Source organism: Corylus avellana, chromosome 7 (assembly GCF_965113065.1).
Source record: "Corylus avellana chromosome 7, dhCorAvel1.hap1.2, whole genome shotgun sequence".
Lineage (NCBI taxonomy): Eukaryota > Viridiplantae > Streptophyta > Magnoliopsida > Fagales > Betulaceae > Corylus > Corylus avellana.
Window position 1 is genome coordinate 14237863 of NC_142496.1, and position 25034 is coordinate 14262896.

Genomic DNA, 25034 nt, shown 5'->3' on the forward strand with positions numbered 1-25034 from the left:
GCTAACCCAAAAAGCATTTGATACCTATTTCGGGGAATTCTTCATCTTTCTTTGCAAAGTGGCATATTTTCATGGTACTCATTTTTCCAATTACGAAGCGCAGATAAGCAATCATACTCACATTGGAACTAGTGTCCAGATAGTTTGGCCAATAGTGGGCCAAAAAATATTGAATGGTGATTAACTTCTATTCCAATGGATTAGACGTATTCAAGTGAGATTCAATATATAATATTTTCTAAAAGTTCTCAATGAAAATATTCTCTGTTTACTGTTATTTTCGTTACACCAAATACTCGAAAATATTAAAATTATTTTTTAAAAATTATTTTACGCCGAAACAAACAGAGCCTAAATTTAATTTCTATTGCGTACTTATGTGTAGTTTATAGGCTTGGTTTTACTCGATATTGGGGACTAAAATTTGGGTGCGTTATTGGAAAAGTTTATCACCATTCCATTACCATCAAGGAAAACTTTTTACAGGCATGACTTGTGAAATTCAACAACTTGCCCCATGCCATCCATCACTAGGTTATCTCAAATTACAAAAATCTAAATATTTCTAAAGAAAACCCAATTACACTAAATCAATTACTTCTCATCCAAGCAAAGATTCCAAACATGCTTGAGCATATATCCTTCGCTCCCTTGGGGGTTTAAGAAAGTTTGCTTCCCTTGTACAAAAAATTCCGAAAAATGTTTTTTTTTTAATTATCTTAACAATTTCCCTACAAAGAATGAAAACCGAGTATTAGAAAAATTTGGATGGCAAACAGAATATGTAGCTGCATAGGATATGGCTTTCTAGTTCTGGTAACATGTTTCTCCATCAAGGCCAAGGGTTAGATTTCTTTAGTCTAAAAGAGATTAAAGCGTAAAGGGCCACCAAAATACTTGACCCAAAGAGTCTCTACACCTGAAAAAGTGTTTTTTATGAGGTCCCTAAAAGAAAATTCATTTGGTAAAATTGAGAAGCATTTTTGAGAAGTATTATCATAAGATAAAACATATTTGAGAAGATACTTTCAAAACACTGGAAACTCTCATGGTGCAGAGCAAAGAATACAACAAAAAAACAAAAAAACCCTAAACAATGCCTCTCATCTCTCATAGTTTTCCAAAAACAAAAAAAAATCCAAAAACAAAAACAAAAACAAAATTTTAAATTAAAAAAACCATCACAGTTATACATTCCACGTAGAATTATTAGAAGAAAGATGTAATAATTATTAACTGTTAAAACACCGAAATCCTTAAAAACCAAAAAAACAAAAAGAATATAAAGTATGCTTAACAATTGAGTTGAGAGAATGACAAGTTAGCAGACCTTATTTGTAAAGATGGGAAACCTCCCCCACAAGCTTATCCATGAACTGGCATTTCTTGTCGAATCCCCACCCGGGGTTGCTCTGCATTACCAAAAATTAAAAAAAGTTTCTCAAACACCCAACCAACAGAATTCCAAATCAAACATCTCTCTCTCTCTCTCTCTCTCTCTCTCTATGTAGTAACCTCACAAATGTTTTCAATTTTATTCAAGTAAGGAAAAGCCAAAAGTTCAAACCATAAAAACCCAAGCTTGCATTCATACCAAACTTCCGTGTGCAAGAAAATAAAATTCATGGATTATGCCAGGTTATTATTAGGAACATATAATTTGCGGGTGTTACATATTTTCCAGCAACACAACCTACCATGAAAGGAAACAATTGAATGTTAAAAATGGATTAACTATGTTTTTTCGTAAAAATAAGGAGAAACTTCATTTAACTCCTCAACTTTCAACATTTTTACAATCATTCCCTTACTTAAACTCTCAATTTAATGTATCCAACTTTAAAAAGTTTACAATGCCAGCATTCTATTAAATTCTAACAGAGGACGCCAAAATACCCAAAATACTCCTATTTAAAAAAAAAACTAAAAGAAAAATAGAAAAAAATTACTGCCGGGCTGACCCACAGCTTTCAATGTTTTATTTTTTTATTTTTTAAAATTACATAATTTTAAACACGAGTATAAAGGACATTTTACCAATACTCCATCTGATTTAACCCTGACCCTAATAGTAGGGGTGGCATTGCAAACTTTTAAAAGTTCTATACACTAAATTGAAAGTTTTTACAGTTTAGGGGGATGACTACAAAAATGCTAAAAGTTCAATGGAGTTAAGAGTTTTCCCTAAAAATAAAATGCAATTGAAGGTGAATTCGAGTCCGCTTGGCCAAGCTACACGCAATAAGATCTCACAATCAAATTCTTCTCTTGTTAGCAACAAAACGTTTGCAGATTGTAAATCAACCACACCAAATCAAGATGGTCATTCAACAACATTGTTAATATTTAGGGGAAACTTCACTTACCTCCCAATTATCACCCCATTTGCAATGTTGCCCCTGAAGTTCAAAACCTTTCAATTTAATATATCTAACTTTTAATTTTTTCAATTTCCTCCCCGCGTTAGAATTTTCTGTTACATCCCAACAAAATTTTCAAAATACATTTGTTTGCAAAGATTGAGGCATAGGTATTTTTGCAAATATCGTTAAATTTGGACCAATGCCTCAATCTTTGCAAATTTTTTATTTTATTTTTTTCTAAAACAAATGGGGGTATTTTGGGAATTTTTTTGGGATTTAACGAAAAATTCTAAAAGGGGGCGGGGGGGGGGGGGGGGGGGGGGACATTGAAAAAATTCAAAGTTCGATACACTAAATTGAGAGAAATTAAACTTTTAAGGGTTACATTGCAAAAGTGATGACAATTCTGGAGCGTTAAGTGAAGTTTCCCCTAATATTTATTTAAACAATCAAAAAATAAATAGAAACTTACTAATTGAAATCATCGGTATTGTTAGATGAAATCCTTGTAATAAGTGTACCACATAAGTGTATACTAGTCCATTGCACTATTCTTTCCAATATATATACATTTAAATAGTGAGAGATGGAGTCAATTCTACACTTCATACATTATTCTTCCCCAATCTCTCTCTCGTAACTAAACCCTAAGTCTTGACATAGTATCCAAGCAACAATGTTTCAGTATTATTAAAAAACAGGATAGATTCTATACTTTTACCCCCTCAAACTATTAACTAATTCTTAAACCCACCACAAAACTTTAAATCCTTGCAAGTCGTTTCCTAATTTGAAATCTTGGTTTCAATTTGTTCCCTGTTTAAATTGGACAAAATAGCATATGAATAACCAAATTGCCCCTGAGATGGGGACAAAAAAAAAGAAACTCGAAGGGCTTTGATGCACTTATGGAATTGTTGGTTGCCTTTTTTTAAGCATGGTAAGGAGTTGTGTAGAAGTAATATTTCGGGTACCATACCTATCTATGAGCTCTCTCTCTATGCTATGTTTTGGACTTTTGTAGGGCTTGGTACACATCATGGATAATTTGATCATTTGACAATTGATACAGCTTTTCACCAAACTTAACGGCTAATTCGACAAAAACGATATATTAAAACCGAAACTTCAAATTAGAAGGTGAGTTGCCTGTGATTTAAAGTTTGTAACATTTCTGAGAATGAGGTGGTAGTTTGGAAGGATGAAGTGTAATTTACCCAAAAGATAACCAGTATTCTCATGAAGTGGAATAAGCTTATTCTCATCAAGAATACGCTATCAAATATTCCTACATACTTCTTAGAAAATTCCCAGCAGCTTGCTTGTCATTTTCCATACATTTAAGGATTAAAACTACTTTTTACTTTCCTATATACATATATTCCACAATAGCTTCCCTTTATTATTTCCTATACTAATTAAATATCATTTATTTACTCTTCTTTATTTTTTTATTCTTTATTTCTCTACTTTTCTAATGATTCAGGAGAGAGAATGAGGTTTTTTTTTTTTTTTTTTTTTGGTTCTATTTTAATAAGCACAAGGATTGCTATAGTGCAAGCCTATACATTGGGTTGTACTGTAGCGATCCTAATGTCTATGGGAGATATAGGGAGTCTACTGTAGGTGGCTTTTTGTGATTTTTTTGATATTTTCCCTAAACTTAAGGAAGTGAACCACATATATGGAGTCTGTTGTGAATGCTTTTATTCATCTTTGGTCTTCCCTTTACCAGCAGGCATAGCTAGGAGATTAGAGTGCTTTCAAAGACTCTCTTGTATACTTTTCATGTATGAGGGCTTTGCCCTTTTCTTTAACTAAAATTATTACTATTCATTAAAAAAAAAAAAAAAAGCCTTAGCCTTACTTCCCTCTCTACTTCATCTCTAGCTCCCACTTCAATTGAGTTTTGTTTTGTTTTGTTCCCCAGTTGGTGCACAAGGGACTGACAAATATAACTTTCATTTTTCTGATAATTAAAGTTATATACTTTTCATGTACCTTCGTCCTTTTCTTTAAATAAAATTATTATTATTCATTTAAAAAAAAAACCCTTAGCCCTACTACCCTCTCTACTTCATCTCTAGCTTCAACCTCAATTGATTTTTGTTTTGTTTTGTTCCTCAGTTAGTGCACAAGGGACTGACAAATATAACTTTCATTTTATTGATAATTAACCAACGCCAACATCCTAAAAGAGAAACTCTCTCTATAGTCCTCAAAACCACATAATTTGTACATGAAGAAAATTCCAATATATTTGATTTGGTTGAAATTACATCTCTCGGATTATTTTGTTGTCATTTGAAACCACAACTCATCAACCAAAATCTTTGGCCTCAAGTTTTTTTATAAGTAATTTGTTTCATTGAAAGCGCAAAGGGGCGCAACCCTAATATACAAGATGTATACAAATATAGTCCCTTCTAAAGGCTAGAAGAAGAACAAAAATTAACAAGTTGAAAAAAGTTGAAGTATTAAAAGCCCCTGTCCAATTAAAGAGTGACTTGAACAAAATGTTTTTGAGCTCATCCTTCGACTTTTCAAGATCTTCAAAATATCTTGCATTCTGCTCTCTCCATATGGTCCACATTAAGCACAAAGGGGCGATTCTCCACAGAAATAGAACTAAACAGCTACCCCCACCTGAACTTTCCAACAAGCTAATAGATCTATCACCCTTTCAAGCAAAACCCATGTGACGCTGAAACGAGTAAAGATCGCACTCCATAAGTATCTTGCCACTTCGCAATGAAGAAGAAGATGATGTATAGATTCTCCACTCTTCTTACACATGCAACACCATTCGACCACTATTACGTATCGCTTTCTCAAATTATTCAAAGTCAAAATCTTACCAAGAGTTGCTGTCCACACGAAAAAAAAGAAAAAACTCACTCTCAAAGGTACTTTTAACTTTCTAAATACTCCTCCAAGGAAAAGACGAACCCCCCAAAGTAAATGACTTGTGAAAAAATGACCGCACCTCAAACTTCTTCCTCTTTGAAGGAATCCACCGAATACACTCCCAAAAGATGCAAGCACTATCTCTACCACTCAATCCTGTACAGCTCGTAAAAAAGATACATTCCATTGAATAACACTATTAAAAACATGCATATTATCCATAACCCACGCCTCCTTATATCGCACAATACTAAATAACTTCATAAAGGATTCCTTCAGTGGATGATCCCTACACCAAAAATCATCCCAGAATCTAATTTAAGAACCATCTCCCACTTCAAAGCTAAAAAATCTCGAGAAAACTCCCCACCCCCTACTAATATGTTTCTACACTCCAACACCAAAAGGCCCCTTAACTTCCTTAGTACACCAACCTTCGTTCAAACTTCTATTTGAACTTTGGCCTCAAAGTTCTGTATGAAACTATATAATATTGACACTAAGATAATGGCTTCTATTCCAAAAATAAAAAATAAAAAAGCATAGCCAGGAAAATGTATACACACTAAGATATATAGCATTTATTTCTGATTTTAGCCTGTAATTTTACAATGTAAAAACACTTCTAAACAGAGGCCAAATAACCACCAACCCATATATTCTTTAGAACAAGCCCCTGATGGCCTGCTCAAGCTGCAAGGTATCCTTAGACCAGCACAAGTACTAGCAAATAAAATACATCTTTTTTTTTCTTTTTTTTTTTTATAGGTAATCAAAGAGCTTTATAAAAAAAGCATAAGGTACCCCTAAGTACACCAAAAGTATACACAAAGACACCAAGAAAAAAAAAAAAAAAAAAAAAGAGAGACCCAAAACACACAAAACCCAAGACCCACAAAACAAACCCAAGACCCCACGAAAAACACCTACACCCTCTTGCCTTTACCGCGACTAGAACCCTCATAATTGACTGAACTCTCCAAGTTCTTCAATTCCCTCCTTCCTTTTGAATTAGAAGCACAGGCCAAAGGTGGAACCACCCCTAACCTAATTGGGGGAGGGGGATCACCAGACAAACCCTCCAAAACCTGAGAAAAAGGACCAAATACCCGACGAAAACAGCGAAAGAGCAACGATTTCATCCACACCACCCTTTTGGACAGCCTTTGGGGACGACTCGCACAAGATCTGATCCAAGGGCATAGCAAGGGGAAAAACACCCAAGGTTGGAGGATAATAATCTTCTTCCGCCTCCTCGTCCCAGAAATTATCCTCCGCCCCATCCATCCCAACTTCGACCAGGGTCGACAACAGAACCAGCACAGTCGGGATGAAAATCCCTCCCTTCCCCAACACTGCCAAAGAAGGCTGGAGAAACCACCTCCTGGGACCAAAATCAAAAGAACCACCAGGAGTAGTGCTGGATGTCGTCACTGCACAACCCTCACCACCTTAGTCTTCAGCTTCATACACCTATCCTTCCAAACCTGATAAGGCATTTTCTTCTTCCCCTTTCCTGAACATCTGCCAACCCCTTCAAGCTCAGCATCGAAAAGGAAAGGCTGATTACCTAGATCAAAGCACTCCTCACCAGGCAGGAAATTTGCCCCAAAAACTGCATCAGCAATGACCCACTCACCGTTCCCTCAGACACGGGACTCCAGTTGAAATTCAAAAAAATTACCCATCAAATTCCCATCGAAAGACTGCTTAATACCTAGCAGATCACCAACAAGCACAGTTGATGATGCTTTGGACACAGGGTGTCTGGCCTCCGCATGCAGCACCGCCCCATACGATTGCACACCTGTCTCAGGCCAAACCTTCAACCAAATCTTCTTCCCCGCTGGAGGAGAAGCAGCAAAAGATGACGGAACAGTCGTGGCTTCAAGAAAGCCATCACCTTACACAACTCCCCAGCAAATTGGCTCCAACCCCGCCCTTCACTCCCCTCTGGTAATAAAACGAGCCCTTTTCGGCTACCCTCTGGATACACCGCCAACTCCAAGAAATGACCAGCCCTATTGCCACCTCCACGAATGATCAACACCTTCAGCCCCTCCCGAAAAGATTTAACGAAATCCAACACCCAAGAGTTCCGCAACGCCACTTCCAACGCAGCAACCAGCCACACAGAGCACTGCAAACCCAAGAACACAACGCCGGCAAAATCCTTCCTTCTTTCTTCCAACTGGACCACTGCCTCACCTTCCGTCACTGAAAAGGAAAAAGACTTGGTCTCCATGAACACTGCCGCTCGATAGCCCCCTTGCGCAACACCCTCGCACCCACATGAGCCTCCACGTGCCGCTCATATAGTCGCCGCATTGAAACTTCTAGAAGGCGAGGATGGCCCAAAAACACCCTACTCCTTCTACGAGCTCCTTCAAGAATCAACGCAAACCCACCAACAACGCTTCAACTTCACAAAATGAACAACAGAAAAAGGCCCAAACCACACCACAAATCCCACAGCCCAGATCCTATCGAGCTCCAAATCGACAAGATGGAGGGAGACCCTAGCAGGATGCGCCTACACACGCCACCACTAGGGTAGAAAGACTAGCTTCATGAATGTTCTTGAAAAAAAGCAAGTACCAAGATTTGGTAGATAAATCAGAAATTTTATATCCATCCACGTCAATAGGGTTTGGAATTTTTTTTTTAATATCTTAATACTTCTCAGTATGATGACATAAGTCTGCAACCATTTGCTGACCATATCATCTATGCATGTTTTTGGAAGTCAGACAGAATGGTCACTTGCATCCTTTTTAAGTCATCTATCATTTTTTTTTTGTCCGAATCTGCATATTTTCCAATAGTTTGATGGAGGGTGCAAGGGGGAGAAATAAATTCTTCTTGTGAGTGAAACAAAAACTAGTCTAGGTGTCAAATAATGGTGCTTGTTGTCCCATACCACAAAAAGGGAGAGACACTATGACCCAAGAATGCGTCTCAGATATCTCCAAAGACTGTTGTAACCATAGTCCCTTGAAAAGGCAGTGAGACAATTGAATATACAGACATCTATATGTGCTACTTTTAGTCCCATGCATCAGGCAGGCAGATACAACACAAGCACACACACATTCAGAGAACATATATGGCTAGTTCAACATAAGCCAGCAGATACTCTAAAAGGAGTAATTCATGCACGGTGTGGAAATAATAAGATATTTCAAGATGATAAGGGAAAATACTAACCTGAAGAGAAAGAACTGCACGGTCAGCAAACCGCTTTACAGAATCTGGTGCACTGACAGGAACACTTCTTGCAACCCTGTCTAACTCTCCCTGCTGTTGCTTCGCAGTTACCCTATCCGGTCCACTGTAGTGATCGACAATCTCTTTCATCAATGGAACTCTCTCCATTGTCTCTTTCATGATTTCCTGGTTAAATGAGAATGGTCAGAAAGAACTGTAGAGCCCACAAGAAGAGTACTATAATTTCTGCCATCGCAATAAAAGATCAAATCTCATCATATAATTCCCATAAAACAAACAATTTATAAGCAATAACATAAGAATGATATTATAACTTCAGCATCCATATTTGCTAATACAACTCTATGGGCATTATAATTTCCCTATTTATTTGATAAGTAAATAGAGTTTAAATGAAAACAAACAGAAAGGAACAACAAAAGCAGTGTGTGCTAAAGAATCCTCCTAAATTAATATGGCTCAAAAAAAATTTACCCGCCCCGCTTGCCCCTTCTCGACCCTCCCCCCCTTTTTTTCTCAAAAACAACCCCAAAAGACAGCCAACCCTAAGCCTCTAACCACCCACTCTCTCTCTTCCCCCTTCTGCACAGCCATGGTAACCTACCTCCAAGTCTCGACGCTGCAGCCGCTCTAGTTTTCTCTGAAAAGCCAAAACCCTTGCTCTGTCGGTTGCCGAGAAAAACAAAGTAAATTTTTTCATTTCTCAGCAACCAAGCAGATAGCAAACCTAATGCATACCTATTCTCATTTTTATTACAATTTAGGTGGCGATTTTTTTGTTTTTAGGTATGGGAGCTGGCATATGGCACAACTTAGAGTGGCACAGTCATGGTGTTGGTGGGTGTGATGTGGCCCAAGCATGTAGTATCCTACATCTTTAAAATTTATTATCATTCAAACACATCTTTAATATCATATATATTGAACTCAGATCCTTAATTGAAACGCTTTCTACTCACTAATATTACAACATTTCAACATGCCCAAAGCCAAGCAAGTATGCAACTGTAAGCCTAAAGTGCTTAAAACGTCTATAGGCTACAAATTCAAAGACCAATGCTAGGATGTGTGGTGCAACATTCACAAATCTATAAGATGCATTTCTTTTAGTGTGTCATCATCCACTTAACAGCGGTTCTACTCCCTAATATTACAACATTTCAACATGCCCAAAGCAAGCAAGTATGCAACTGTAAGCCTAAAGTGCTTAAAATGTCTATAGGCTACAAATTCAAAGACCAATGCTAGGATGTGTGGTGCAACATTTAAAAATTTATAAGCTGCATTTCTTATAGTGTGTCATCATCCAATTAACGGTGGTTAACACATGAAAGGAAAAAGTTGGCTTTGTACCAAGAAGCATAAAAAAGGTAAAGAATTTGAGCATAATTTATTAAAGAAAATAAGATAGAATTCAGCCGGCTTTAATCATGACTTTCACTCTCATACATAAGTTATTCTTTAAGTCTTCAATGGACCCTGCACTAAAGTATTTAGGGATTTTCGTAGGTTTCGGAATGCTGTTATCTGGGAAATGGTTCCATTATGTGGTGTCATTGGAGGGAAAGAAATTATCGAAGTTTTGAAAACCAAGAATGGACAGTGGCAGAACTAAAGATTTTCTCTTTAAGACTCCATCACTAGACAGCTTCCTTCGACTTAAAATATTTCTAGCTTTCTTACTTTTCTTCATCTCTTTTCTTCTACTAGCTAAGTATTTCTCTTGTATATGGTGTACTTAGGTAGCCTTTTTTCGCTTTTTAATAAATTGCATTTACTTATCAAAAATGTCATATTAGGTAACCATTTAGGGACCATGGAGGAAAAGAACAAAGTTATAATACATGCATGCATACATGAGAAATAGAGACCTGGCAAAATATATGGTTATAATACATGCATGCACACGAGAAATTGAGCTGGCAAAATATGTGGCTTTGATCCCTTGTTGCTCCATCTCATATTTAGCACATCATCTCTCACCTCAGAGCAATTTCATCAAGTAATGTTTTTCAAATTAATTAACATTTCACATTTCTTCTCAGGCCTAGCTCAACCATTATGATTAAAAACAATCTAGAAAAATGAACCAAGGGCATTGGAGGGGGAGACAAAGAGAGACTTCATCAAGGTATCCATTCCTTTGCCATTGGCTATTATGGAAGAATACCAACGTTCCTTCTTCTCTACAATGCACTTCTTTATCACATTACTGGTCTTTGGTAAACACTGCACGCGATGTTTGATAATGAGAAGGGAGGGTATTTCAAGGATTCAGCTCCCATATGATATTTAGGGTATTTCATCTTCAATTCATGCATTCTAAGTATCTAACCTCTTCTCTACAATGCACCTCTTTATCTAGCCAGCCTCTTTACCTAACCAAGTGAAAAAATCCATTATCCCCCTGTAATTACACTCATGGGTAAAACAAAAAATCTTAACTGCAGATAATACTAACCTGCCTCCTTACCTTGCCTAATAAGTAATGCCAAAAACCCATGGGTGTTATAGAAGATCCAGCTAGTAATTATCGTAGTCTACTCTTTTCTAAATCTAACCTATATTTGTCAAAAGTTGACAGTATTAAAAGCAAGACATCTAAAACAGAACTAACTAGAAGAAGTTGATGATAGGAAACAGAAACAAATTAGATACATATGTAGAACCAAAGCTTACACTTCTACTTTATCAGTAATACCTAGCTCTAATATTTTGAGACAAAAAAGAGGGGTTGGCATGATATATAAGATTCACTGGCATGTCTCTCTACCCTATTTTAACAATTGCAAGACACATAAATGTACATTGAAGCCGTCATCCACAAATGTTAGAAATGTTGTTTTACATGTCTAATTACTATATGGATGTATGGGGTCGATACACTTTAATTGTAATCTTTTCTACATTACTACCATTTTCTGCTGATTCTTAATTTCTCTCTCCCTAGGTACGTCTCAAAATTCCTCTTTTGTTTGTTCCGTCCCTCCCTCCCTCCCCCTTCTACCATTTTCTGTTGATCTTAATTTCTCTCACTCCCAAGGTACGTCTCAAAATTACTCTTTTGTTTGTTCCCTCCCTCCCCCTTCTAGCATTTTCTGCTGATTCTTAATCTCTCTCTCTCTCTCTCTCTAGGCACGTCTCAACATTCCTGTTCTCTACTGAAGGAGGCTGCCAGACAGTCTGCGTGGCAGAATAAGCGAGCGGCTTAAGGGGTGTCATGTCGGAGGAGACAATTGTAACTTTCATGACCTGCGAGCCTAGTTGGAGCGCCTAAGAGGAGAGTTGGACCAATTGCTTGATCGTTTGGATGTGGGCCTCGGTCATTCTAGGTCGGGTAATAATGTCACCCCAGTGGGGGTAGTTGCTATGGGGCCAAAGCCTAGCCCAACACTGAAAGGAGTTTTTTGGAGATTTAGAATCCCTCCCTGTTGATGGGCCAAGCTAAAGGTGCAGGTGTTTTGGTTAAGGGTCCACTAGTCTCCCAAGTTAGACACCCAATCTGGCCCATATTTAAGCCCACCCTTATGTGGAGGGTGAAATCACGGGCTGGGGTTTCATCCATTTTGGGGTCGGGTTCAGGTGTTGGTGTGGGCTTTGTGTGCTTCATCCAAGCCGATCGACTTTCGAATGCTTTGTTGGTGAGTCCAGTAGCTTCTGTTGTTCAATTGAGAGGAGAGCAGAAGGGGATTTCGGGGGACAATGGTTTGAGTTCTCCTGTTGGCAGCGCTCTGTCAAAGGTCTCGCCAACAAACACTCAAACACAGTCTCTCTTTCAATCTCCAAGCTCATACTTCATCGGTGATAAGGTCGCGATGATCGATTCCAATTCTAGGATCCCTATTGTTGGTTCTTTTACATGGTTGAACAATAATGATACACCCTCTTGGTCTAGAATTGATAGACTTCTCGTTTCTCCTTATTGGGAAGCACAATTTCTTGATTTGTTCTAGAAGAGGCGACCTAGACTGTGCTCGGATCATTTCCCCATTCTTCTAGCTTGTTAAGGCTATCATGGAGGTAGAAGGTACTTCAAGTTTGCAAACATGTGGTTAAAATTAGACAATATTGTGGATAGGGCAAACCCAAATCACCTTTGTTACTTGTTCTTTAACAATGTTGATGGTCTGGCTAGTATTCTGAGTTGCAGGGTCTCCTCTTTGCCTATTACGTATATAGGTCTTCCGTTGGGAGCTTCATTTCATGTCAAACCTATTTGGAATGGCATTATTGAGAAGATAGAGCTTCATTTGGCTATCACTTTTTCCACTCCTTGCTGGTGTTGCAATCGCATAGAGAAGTTATTGCGGGACTTCTCTATGCGATTGCAACACCAGCAAGGAGTGGAAAAAGTGATAGCCAAATGAAGCTCTATCTTCTCAATAATGCCATTCCAAATAGGTTTGACATGAAATGAAGCTCCCAACGGAAGACTTCTTGCGAGGTGATATTGGTGAAGAGTTCAAATTTCACATGGTAAGTTGGTCTAAGGTCCATTCTCCGATTTCTAGGGGGTGCAGGTGGTTGGGGTTCTGAAATTTGCTTATGTTTGACCAAACACTTCTAGGGAAGTGGTTATGGAGCTACGTGCATGAGAGAGACGCTTCTTGGAAAGTGTCAGTGGATTTGAAATGTGGCAGCTTGTGGGATGGATGGTATTCTAATAATGTTCATGATTCGTATGGGATGGGTCTATGGAAAACTATCAAGAGGGGCTAAAAGGAATTTTCTAGTCATATTAGATTTGAGGTTTGGTGATAGCTTCAAGATTAAATTTTGGCATGCCGTGTGGGAATCAGACCCTTAAGGCAACGTTTTAAGGATTATTCAAAATTGCTATCTTTAAGGAAGCTTTTGTGGTTTGCCATTTGAAATTTTCTAGTGACTTTTTGTAATGCCTCATCCCAATGACACAATATTGTCCGCTTTTAGCTCTTTCGAACCAAACTTTTTAAGAGGTCATCCATCCTGGTACTACTCTCGCAAAAGCACGCTTAACGATAAAGTTCTAACAAGTTGATGGCCATCACAGCTTTTTAAAACGTGTTGTGTCAAGAAGGGTGCGAGTATACATATAAGCACATCCTCATCCCCAAGCGATGTGGGATGCCACAATCACCAAGCTAGGCAATGACTCTGATACCAATTGTAACACCCCACCCCAATGACACAATATTGTCCGCTTTTAGCTCCCCAAAACCAGACTTCTCAAGAGGTCACCCATCCTAGTACTATTCTTACATAAGCACGCTTAACTGCGGAGTTCTGATAGGAACATGGCCATCACGACTTTTGAAAATGCGTTGTGTTAAGGAGGTGTGAATATACATATAAGCACATCCCCATCCTCATACCCAAGCGATGTGGGATGCCACACTTTCATCAATGGAATGTCAATTTTATCAAATTCACACATGACTAGGAGGTGGATCTCTTTACCTTGTTGTTTAATTTGTTGTACTCCTTCAGATTGAGATGAGAGGGTGAAGATATGCTTTGTTGGGCCCTTCCTAAAGAGGATTGTTTAATGTTGGATCATTCTATAATGTCCCGATTCCCTATGAAAGTAATCCTTTCCCTTGGAGAAATATTTTGCGGAATAATGTTCCATTGAGAGTGACATTCTATGCTTGCTTGGCCGTGTTAGGGAAGATCTTCACTATGTATAACATAAAGAAGTTGTATATTATAATGGTAGACTGGTGTTGCATGTGCAAAAAGAGTAGGGAATCCACTGATCACCTCTTGCACCCCTATAAGGTTGCTAGTGCTCTATGAAATTTTATTTTCAATCTTTTTGGGTTAGATAGGATCATGCTTAGACGAGTGGTAAACCTCTTCGTCTATTAGAGAGGGCAGTCTGGTAGTCCTCATAGTGCAGCAGTATGGATGGTTCCATCCTGCCTAATGTGGTATATTTGGAGAGAGAAATAATCCATGTTTTGAAGGACATGAGAGGATGGTGGTAGACTAAAAGCTTTTTCCTTCAATACCCTTTACCACGAATGACTGCCTTGGATTGCTTCCATTTTTCTAGCTTTCATGATTTCATTTTTATCTTTTTTCTTCTTATTATTAGGTATTTCTCTTGTATACTTCCTATGTACTTGAGTTGTGTTCTTGCACTTTTTAATGAAATGCAATTACTTATCAAAAAAAAAAAAAAAAAAGTCAACCAATCCAAACTGCCATCAGCAACTATGTATTATGTACAAATCACCAAAACATGACAGTATGACAGAAATTCTATGCTATCATTGAAGGTGAGAAAAAACATTGGTATAATGCAAAACAGCAAGTGAACCCCATGATACCTAGAATTTCAAAAAGAATTTGACCAAGACTTAATTTGTAAGTCTAACTTTAGTAAAAAAGAATCATAAGTTTGATGCTGCAAGTTTAACCACAAGAAGTGAATATGAATTCCCAGATATACTGATTTAGTATTTCATAAGTTCAATCGATAAATAGATAAGACATTAGAGATGTTTTCCAATAGAGAGCCAATTGGCTGCTAAGGACATGTACTCTTAAGCTGTTAAAAGAATGAGATGAAAAGAAGAAGAAAGAAACTTCATTTGAAAAAAAAAAAAATTCCCACACTAATTTAAGTGACGCCTTGCAGGATTAGAACTAGTGACCTCACACTGACTACCCTAACTTACAAGAAGGTGGAAGTGCCAGTTGGGCTACAACCCATTGGCCTTGCAATTAAAGAGTCTTTTTTGTTGACCAAAGCTGAATGACCAGAGAAGGCTCAAGTTGGACACTTTAGGTTGTCAAAGCAACATAATTTCACAACTATGAATATAGACCAAATATAACTGGATATTGGTGGATATACCTGTCACCTACACTACTTGTTAATGGTCTTAAAATGTACATAACTACGTGATATTTATCATAATCGATGTCTATTCATTTTAAAATGGATTTTATCACCAACACCAGTTTGTTAAAAGTCATAAAAGGTCCATCTTATCATGAAGACATTTGTGGCTTAAAATTTTTACTTTTCAATTGATGTCCATGCATTTTAAAATGAGTGTTGCTATCCATATTAAATGTCCTTCAGCTTTACTAGGCTAGATCGGGTTTGGAAGGTCATGTGTACTTTGGCAAGGTCCAAATGATGTCAACATTGAAGAGATACTTGTTAGCTTTCAAGTTATGGTCATCTTCAGTTCCATCTCATTCCAATGATCAATACATGCTCCATTATAAATGCTTTTGTTGCTTTCCAGTTGTAAACATATTCCTGTAATATGCAGTTTCTGGTCCAATGTCAAGTTCTCAAATGTATCATCGAACACAAAGGAACCAATCAGCAACAATATAGTTTATATCGTTCCTGATACAAGGCCTATCGCATCAAATGAGTTCATTGTGCAGAGTAAACAAGCCCTACTGACTAAACAAAAGAATATACAGAAGTCAACTAGATGCTCATGCACATTTACCAAGAATCAGTGTTTATGATGGCCCATAAAGCAAGACATAGATTGTAATGTAGATGAATAAGTTCAAAGATCCCATGAAATCTTCCTTAAGGATCAAAATTCAATTGAAACCGAACTGTAAAGGCATTATTAAATAAGCAGCAGTGTTGAATAACATGAAACACGTCAATCAAAGAATAATACAAGACATTAAACGTTACCTCCCACTCCTCTTGACTCTGAATCCCCTCATATGCCATCAAGAACGGCTTCATCTTCTCAAGTGCATCTCGCAGCGGAATTGGCGGTTTCTCATCAATGTCCGGGTTCTGATCAAACTCGCCCATCAAATACTCTGGCTCACACTCAATCTGTAGTCCAAAAGCAATAATCACAACCAACTCCGCCCAAAAAAAAAAATTAACTTATTAAAACTAGAACTGATACCAAACAAATTCCTACAGGAACATCTCCTGTTTGCCGATCAAGAAAAGCTCAAATCAACTAACATTTAAGCAATTTTCCCTACACTTTCTCGGCAACCAAACAAACATTCAGAAATTCCTCAAAAACCCAAATAGTACGATTACTCACCGAATAATTGACGTCCATGGCGTCCAAAAGCGCGTCCTCCGAGGGCGAAGGCAGTACAGCCCCACTCATTTCCTCAAACCCTTCAACCAATTGATTCATGGTCTCAACGCCGAGCGTCTTCGCCAGCTTCTCCCCATCCGCATTGTCACCCAGATACAGCCCCGCCCCATACCCATCGTCCCTCGACTCCCTACCCCTCCCTCTCCCCCTCCCTCTGTACATCCCTCTTCCTCGGCCCCGCCCGGGCCCACCTCTCCCTCTGAACCCTCTGCCTCCTCTGCCACCACCAATGCTCTCTTCGCCGTCACCCTCGCCGCCGCCACCGCGCGACAGAATCTCCACCGCGTTTTTCACTGCTTCTTCACGGGTCAACCTCTGCGCTCTTTCACCTCTTTCACCTGGGGCGTGAGCTGGGGTTTTTCGGGAGGCCCGGGCATGCCGGTTCTCCTCAACAACTTGCGCCTCAGCGATCGGTTGCTTCAGGGGTTTTCCGCGACCGCTGCCGGACAGTCCAGGGATTATGCTCGGAGGTAGATTCCGGTCAGGGAAGCTCTCAGCCGCGGCCGAAACGTGTGTAGGCCCGTCTTCTTTCTTGAAGAAAATGGGTTGCTTGGGCGCCGAATCTGGCGGCGGTGGAACTGAATGGCCGCGGCCAGCTGGTGGGGGTTTGATGGACGAAATGAAGGGAGAGAAGTTGGGGGTCAGAGTCGGGGAAGAAGGGATGGGTCTGCCGCGGCCGTGCCCGTGTCCATGTCCAGGAGGAGTCGGGTCCGGATTCGACTCGGACTGGTCGGGCCCGGGCTTACCTGGGGCGATGAAGTCAAACTGCGTGGAAGCAGAACCGCGTCCACGGCCACGACCGGCACCGCCACCGCCGCCGGGAGAGGAGGAACTGGAGAAAGGGATTAAAGATTGTCTTGCGGCATTGGAAAAGTTAATGGGGTTCGGCAGAGAGAGTGCTCTTCCTATGCTTCCTCTCATTTGGCGGCGAGCTGTGAGTGTGTGCTTTTACAGTGCACCGGAACTTCTAAGAGACTTATTGTCGAACACTTTGCAGGCGGAAACGTACCTGGTTATGTTTGGAGTTTTAGTACAATTTTGAAAGGAAAGGGAACATAAAAATTCAGCTTTTGTTCTAATTTGTTGATGGACGGGTAAAGAAGGTCCAGCCCAACTGGGCCCATTTACCTTGACTGGAATTTTTGGATCTTATTCTTGCGTGGGGGTTATCTATAGCAACCCATGCTCTCGATGCTTAAAGTGACTTGGGCTTAATCTGTCAAGCCCACCGTTCCGTCCTTCTACTCTACACCAACCACAATTGGGCCCATATATTTTTGTTCAACCAAAAACCGAAAACTACAAGTAGGGCTATAACAAAGTCACTCGTGAACAACTTTGAGCTGAGATCAGATAAAGTTCAACTCGGGCTCCATTTTTTAATAAATTTTCCAAATTTGAACACTAAACTAATCAATTTGATTCGACTTAGTCTCGTATAAGCTTGGCTTCCGCCCGTTAAGCTCTCTCACTATTATATATATATATATATATATATATATATATATATATATATATAGTTAGATGTACGTCCTATATAACATATTTATATAGGTTACTCATAATGTTTAAATATTTATAAATATAACATAAATGATATGGCATATAAATATTAACATTTAACTAACTATCAATTTTAGTTAAGCTTTGCTGTAATTTCTTTTCCTACATTAGTTTTATTGTTCCTTTTATTTCCCTGTATGGTTTTATTTATGCTTGTAATAAGGCTCTCTCCTCATGCTTTGTTGCCCCCAGTTGCTGTCCATTATTACTGGTTCAAACTCTTGGGTTGTGGATGTGAACTTTATCCTGGCTTTTGAGTCGAGGAGGATGAGTATCGGCTTTGGGGTTTTACTCTCAAGGATGAGGAATAAGTATCGGCTTGGGGGTTTTGCTCTCATGGCCGAGAAATAAGTGCTACCTATGCATTAGATGGTGTCTATTTGATGCAGATCTGATTTTTGAACCTGATATTTAGTCATATGTTAGCGGATGCTATGTTTTGGTTGATTTGGTCTGTTGTTGATAACTGTATCTTTAGCTTCGGCTATGATTTACTTCAGAGCTTTTTGCTCTGTTTGTAAGAGCTTTAGGCTCGCAACTTTTATCAATGAATAAGTATGATATCTTTAAAAAAAAAAACTAACTATCAATTATACTTCCAAAAAAAAAGAAACTAACGATCAATTATTATATACTTTAATACTTACATCCGTTACTTTGTTAGTTATGTGACTAAGAGTATTCACTTTGGTTTTTATATATTTTTATGTAAAATAGCTAATTAAAATCTACTTTATCTAGTTTAGCTAATGAGTTTTAAAAGACATCATACATCAAATTATCTTCTTTTTTTTTATCTATATTATTTATTTTATTTTTATTTTTTTTAAGGATTGTATTTTTCCTAAAGATCCTATTTTTCAACTTTTGAGAAAAAATAGATGTGAAGAGAGAAATAATAGGAGGAAATTTTGGAAAAATATAGATGTGGAGAGAGAAATAGAATATTGATTACTGAGATGGATATGTGAACATGCAACAAAAATGTATTTTGTATTTGAGATGCATAATCGAATGTAGATGATTTTTTAGTGTTTTGCTTATTTATTTTAGATAAAAATAAGAAATGCCTAAGATCATGTTTGAGATTGTGTTTGAAAAATATAACTTTTAAGTCAAAAAAATGATTTTTGGCAAAAGCTTCATTTTTAAGCTTTTACCAAATGTATGCTTTGACCATTTTTAAGCTTTTTGGACCCTTAAAAATGCTTTCAATTTTTTTTACAAAACGGGTATTTTTTTTCTTCAAACAAACTTTTTGAATGTTAAACACCCTTTTATGCCCCTCAAACGCACACCTAAATAGGCTCCACTACAAAAGAAAAAAAAAATAGCATTTTCTGACGTGGCTACAGTACATGTGTTGTTGCCACGTCAGAAAATTTATGATGTTTAAAATTTAAAACATCAAAAAAAATTTTCCTGACCCGTGAATAGTGGCACGTCAGAAATTTCTGACGTGTCAGTTGTGACGCGTCAGAAAATTTTGACGTGTAAAATATTAGAACGTCAGGAAAATTTTATAGTTTTAAAGAAAATTTTACGTATATAATTTCTGACGTGGCTCATCCCCACGTCAAAAAAATCCTAACGTAACGGTATACCACGTCAGGATTCTCTGACGTGGCACATTCCCACGTCAGATAATTCGGACGTGGGAATTAACCACGTCAGAAATGATCTGATGTGGCACTATTCACGCGTCAGGAAAAAATATATATATATACTACCAATATATATATATATATACATGGCCATGTACCTAGCCATATATATATATATATATATATGGCCGGTGCGTTTTATATATATATATATATATATATATATATGTGTGTGTGTGTGTGTGTGTGTGTGTGTGTGTGTGTGGCAGAATGCATTCTAGTCTTCAAAACCAAATGCCTACAATGAGTCTATCTAGGATGTTGTCCTTAGACGTTTTTTTTTTTTTTTTTTTTTTTTAATCTTTTTTGACATCCAAAAGACAATAATGAGGCAACAACAATTTTCATTCCACAACACGTTCCTTAAGCACCCCTAAAATAATAGGAGGTGTTGATTTAAAATGTCTGTAATGGGAAACCACCTACTAAATATCAGATTAATTAATCAAAAGGGAGGGAAAAGAAACAGGTATAAGAAGGCACTTCATGGTGAAGAATCTGGTATGGACGTAAGAATCGCTGTTGGATCCGAATCCTACTAAGAGGTCCACTAGATATCAGAAATTATTGAAGAAAGAACAAGATATTTCTCTTGCCCCTTCTAGGCAACAACACATAGAGAAAATGGTAGAAATATTTAAGATAATTGTATATTAACAAAACAATATCTCATTTTACCCCAACATATGAATCCGGCAAGAGCTATGGTTCCAGAACTTCAACTGGATACCAACATTTCCAATAAGATGTCATTCTGAAAGAAGACCCAACAACATTTGTTCTTCATATATACTATATACTATATAGTACTATACTAGTATATATAGTATATATATGGCCGGCTGGTGATATATACTATATATAACAATTTCACATTTATAGCTAACTTATTTAAATTTTTGCTTTGTTTGAGATAGTTCTTTATTGTTAATTTGTTAATTAATTAAGTCATTCATGCTATGTGTTATGATTGTTATTTGGTATGCACGAGGTATATATGAACAACCATGTGGTTTTGATCGGTTATATCAGGAAACTAGTAATTAACTTAGATTTATTTATTTAATTTGTTTAGTCATATATAATAATAAATGCATTTAAATTTAGAGTTGTATATTGTTTAGGTTTTGCCCTATTAATACTTATAAATGCTATATGACCAAATACGTACTGCTTTGACAATATGAAAATATATATATATAGACTTCGTAACCTAGCTAGATTTATTTTATTTGACTAGGGTCCCCAACATCTAACAAATGCATATATATGAACTTTTGGGAAAAAATGATAGAACCTGGATGTGAATGAAGAATGCTAACGGTTAAACGACATCAAATAATGTAAATTTGAAAGGAAAAAAAAAAAAAAAGAACAAAATTAAAAAAGTGTGTGAAGGAGCCCTAAACCGCACTAAAAAAAATATAGGAAAACAACTATCCAACATAGATGATGTTATTGATGGTCCCCATTTGGAATAGTTGCTAATTCGTTTAAGTTTAAGGAATTTTCATGACTAAAAAAATTACCAACAACCTTAGCATCTAATTAAGTTTGCATGTAAATTCCATTTAATATGTATGGGTTTATTGAATACTTTTAAGTCGCGTATATTTCTCTGTAATGTCCGTAGACAACAATGGACAAGAGTTGGATGACAAAGCCTAGGGGTACGAAGGAATACAGAAACGGTTGTAGATTGTTCGTTGACTTTGCAATTGGGAACTACACAACACCTGATGGTAAGATTTATTGCCCGTGTAAGGTGTGTCGCCTTAACTGGCGCTATCCCCCAAGCGTTGTTCTCGCCCACTTGACAGGGGGAAAAGGCATACTTCATACATATAAGGACTGGATGTTTCATGGTGAGAAGCCTGTTCAGGACCATGTTGAACCGTCTCCTTTGAATCGTCCAGCCACAGCTGAAGCAGGTGGAAGCAGTGATCAGGGTGGAAATATGCACGCTATGTTGCGTGATGTGTTCTGCATACACGATGTTAGGGAAGGCAACTGTGAACCTCAGGTTGTTGTGTAGGGTGATGAAGAAATTGTAGTCAAAGAAGTGGATGAAGTTGATGCCCAAAAGTATCACGAGCTGTTTAAAGAGGCAAAAGCACCGTTATATGATAGGACCAAACATAACAAGCTGAGCGCAACTGTTCATCTGTACAACTTGAAGTGTGTTAGTGAAATTAGTAACAAGATATTCTCATCTCTCCTTGAGTTCATCAATCAATTGTTGTTTGCGGATAGTGAAGGTTTGCCGGTTAATACCAATGAGGCAAAAAAATATCTATGGGACATGGGACTCGGGTATGAGAAGATTCCGGCTTGTCGTAATGATTGCATGCTATTTTGGAAGGGCAACAAAGAGTTAGATTCATGTACAGTTTGTGGCAAATATAAGTGGAAAGATGAAATTCATTTGGACGAGGACGGTCAACCCATATCGTCAAGTAAGAAACGCCTAGTAAAAATGTTGCGGTGGTTTTCACTCATACCAAGACTACAGAGATTGTTTATGTCGCAGTATACATAGCCCCATATGAAGTGGCATGCAGACAACAGCACAAATGACGGCAAATTGAGGTATCCGGCCGACGGTGAAGCATGGAAGTCATTTGATCAGTTATATCGGGAATTTGTGGCGAACAGCAGGAATGTAAGGCTTGGACTAACTTCAGATGGATTTAATCATTTTGGGAACCTTAGTACATCACACAGCACTTGGCTCGTAATGCTTGTGCCATACAACTTACCTCCTTGGATGTCATGAAACAAACATCTTTTATATTATCCTTGATTATCCCAGGCCCGAGCTTACCTGGAATGGATATAGACGTTTTACCTACAACCCTTAATTGAGGAATTGAAGGAATTATGGAATGTAGGGGTACGCACATTTGATGTTTCCACTAAAAAGTACTTTATGTTGCGAGCACAATTGATGTGGACAATTAATGATTTCCCGGCATACGCAGATCTGTCAGGATGGCCTATAAGGGGAGTAAATGCATGTCCTTGTTGTATGCAATCAACCAGGTCTCAATGGTTAAAACACGGCCACAAATGATGTTTTATGGGTCATAGGCAATACTTGTCCTTGAATTATTCGTGGAGGAAGAACAAAAGTAATTTTGACGATAACCAAAAACTACAATGTCCACCCGATGTGCTTAGTGGAGATGAAATACTAAGACAGTTAGAAGGGATGCCATTTGGGGATGAGGATGCCGGCAAGTCAAAGCCAAACAGTAGTAAGAAGCAGGGAGAGAAGCAGAAGAAGAGTACTCCCAACACTAGACCAGCAGCGAGCAATCCTGTATTATGGAAGAAGAAGAGTATATTCTTTAGGTTGCCGTATTAGAAGGATAATTTACTGCGGCACAACCTTGATGTGATGCACATAGAGAAGAATGCAATGGACAATATTCTTGGCACAATACTCAACATAAAAGGGAAAACAAAGGACAACTACGATGCTCGCAAAGACTTGCAAGAGATGGGATTGAGACGTCTACTTCATCCATTTACGAGGAATGGAAAAAACTATATGCCCCCAGCTTGCCACACGATATCCAATGAAGATAAAATCAGTTTCTTGAAAGTGCTTCGGGATGTGAGAGTGCCCAATGGTTATGCCTCTAATATTTCTAGATGCGTACGATTGAAAGGCCGTACGATGACGGGTTTGAAAAGTCATGACAATCACATACTGATGCAACAACTTCTACCTATTGCTTTACGTGGGTCACTGCCAGGTAACGTGGTTAGACCTTTGGTTGAGTTGGGAACATTCTTCCGGGGGCATACGTTCAACTACGCTGACACTAGATGATTTGTACCAACTCCTGAGTGAAGTCTGCGTGACTTTGTGCAAGATGGAACAAGTATTTCCCCCCAGCTTTTTCACTAACATGGTTCATGTTGTCGTGCATATTGTCCGTGAATGCCAACTGGGTAGACCAGTTCAGTATAGGTAGATGTATCGGGCTGAGAGGTAAATTTTGATCGTTAAGTTATTATTATTATTTTTTCCCCACCAATAAAAGACAGTGATTCACTGCAATTGATTGATTGATTTCCATATACAAGAGCCTATGGTGGTTCAAATCTAATGTGCGCAATAAAGCGGCTCTCGATGGATGTATTGCGGAGGGCTACATAGTAACTGAGTTTGTGACATTTTGATCGATGTATTTGGATGACGCACCGACGTTTCATAATAAGGCCCAAAGAAACCCTGATGGTTGTAAGGAGGCGGGAACACGAGTCATCCTCAACCGTATCACACTGGCACAGATTCATCGATATATATTGTTTAACTCAGACGAGTTCCTACCGCTACGGACGTGAGTCATCTCACTAGTACATGCCCTATCATTCCTTGTACAACCTTAATTTCGAATGCACTATAATGAATTTAATTTCAAATTGTAGGATGCACATAGAAACGCTTAGAGGGCAAACAGCGGGCAATTAGTTGGAAAGCCAACATTTTGAACAATTTGTCGATTGGTATCGTGACTACGTAAGAATATTGTCTTCTTACTGGTTAAATGATTTGTATACCTGTTTCGCTTACAAATCCTATATACACCAACTTCAATTCATATATCGCCCTCCATTGTACGCAGGTCAATGGATTAGACGACCTACGCAGACAGGAGCTAGGTGAGAAACTGGTAATGCACTGTAGAGAGCCAAAGGAAACGGCAGTCAAGAATAACAGATATGTGGTTAACGGAAAGTTGTTCAACACTCTGTCAGTTGATATCGAAAAAAGGACTCAAAATAGCGGCGTGTGTGTGCCGAGTACTAATGGCGAAACGTATTACGAGAAGTTAACCAAAATAATTGAGGTTGAGTACTACGATAGGACAAAGTATGTTATGTTCAAGTGTGATTGGGCGGACAACACGAGAGACAGCGGGTACAAGGTTGACGAGTATGGCATAACGCTTGTCAATTGCAAAAACCTTATCCACACCGGAGAGAGTATTACGGATGAGCAGTTTGTGCTAACTTCACAAGTTGACCAAGTAGTTTACGTCGAAGATGAAAGGAACCCAGATTGGGCTTACGCTGTAAGGACTAAACCTAGAAATGTGTATGATGTTGGTCAGGGTCAAGGGTCTGACGATTCTAGTCAGCTACCACGAGATTGAGCCCCTTCTGTTGAGTTCCAATCATGATCATGTTAACGCACCTGATGA

At 38.3% G+C, this 25034-nt stretch overlaps 1 protein-coding gene across 2 annotated transcripts; it reads right to left on the bottom strand.

The window, feature by feature from the left end:
* Positions 1–432: 432 nt before the first annotated feature.
* Positions 433–17597, bottom strand: LOC132184442 (hydroxyproline-rich glycoprotein family protein). 2 transcript variants are annotated; one of them, XM_059598083.2, is made up of 5 exons: positions 16532–17597; positions 16159–16308; positions 8478–8663; positions 1331–1412; positions 433–677 (listed from the first exon to the last, which is right to left on the bottom strand). In XM_059598083.2, the coding sequence occupies exons 1-4, from the start codon at positions 17510–17512 to the stop codon at positions 1332–1334; spliced, it is 1398 nt and encodes a 465-aa protein (XP_059454066.2). In that variant the 5' UTR covers positions 17513–17597; the 3' UTR covers positions 433–677; position 1331. The 2 variants fall into 2 exon arrangements, with proteins under 2 accessions (XP_059454066.2, XP_059454063.2); XM_059598080.2 differs by having other exon boundaries at positions 433–731.
* Between the last annotated feature and the right edge of the window lie 7437 nt (positions 17598–25034).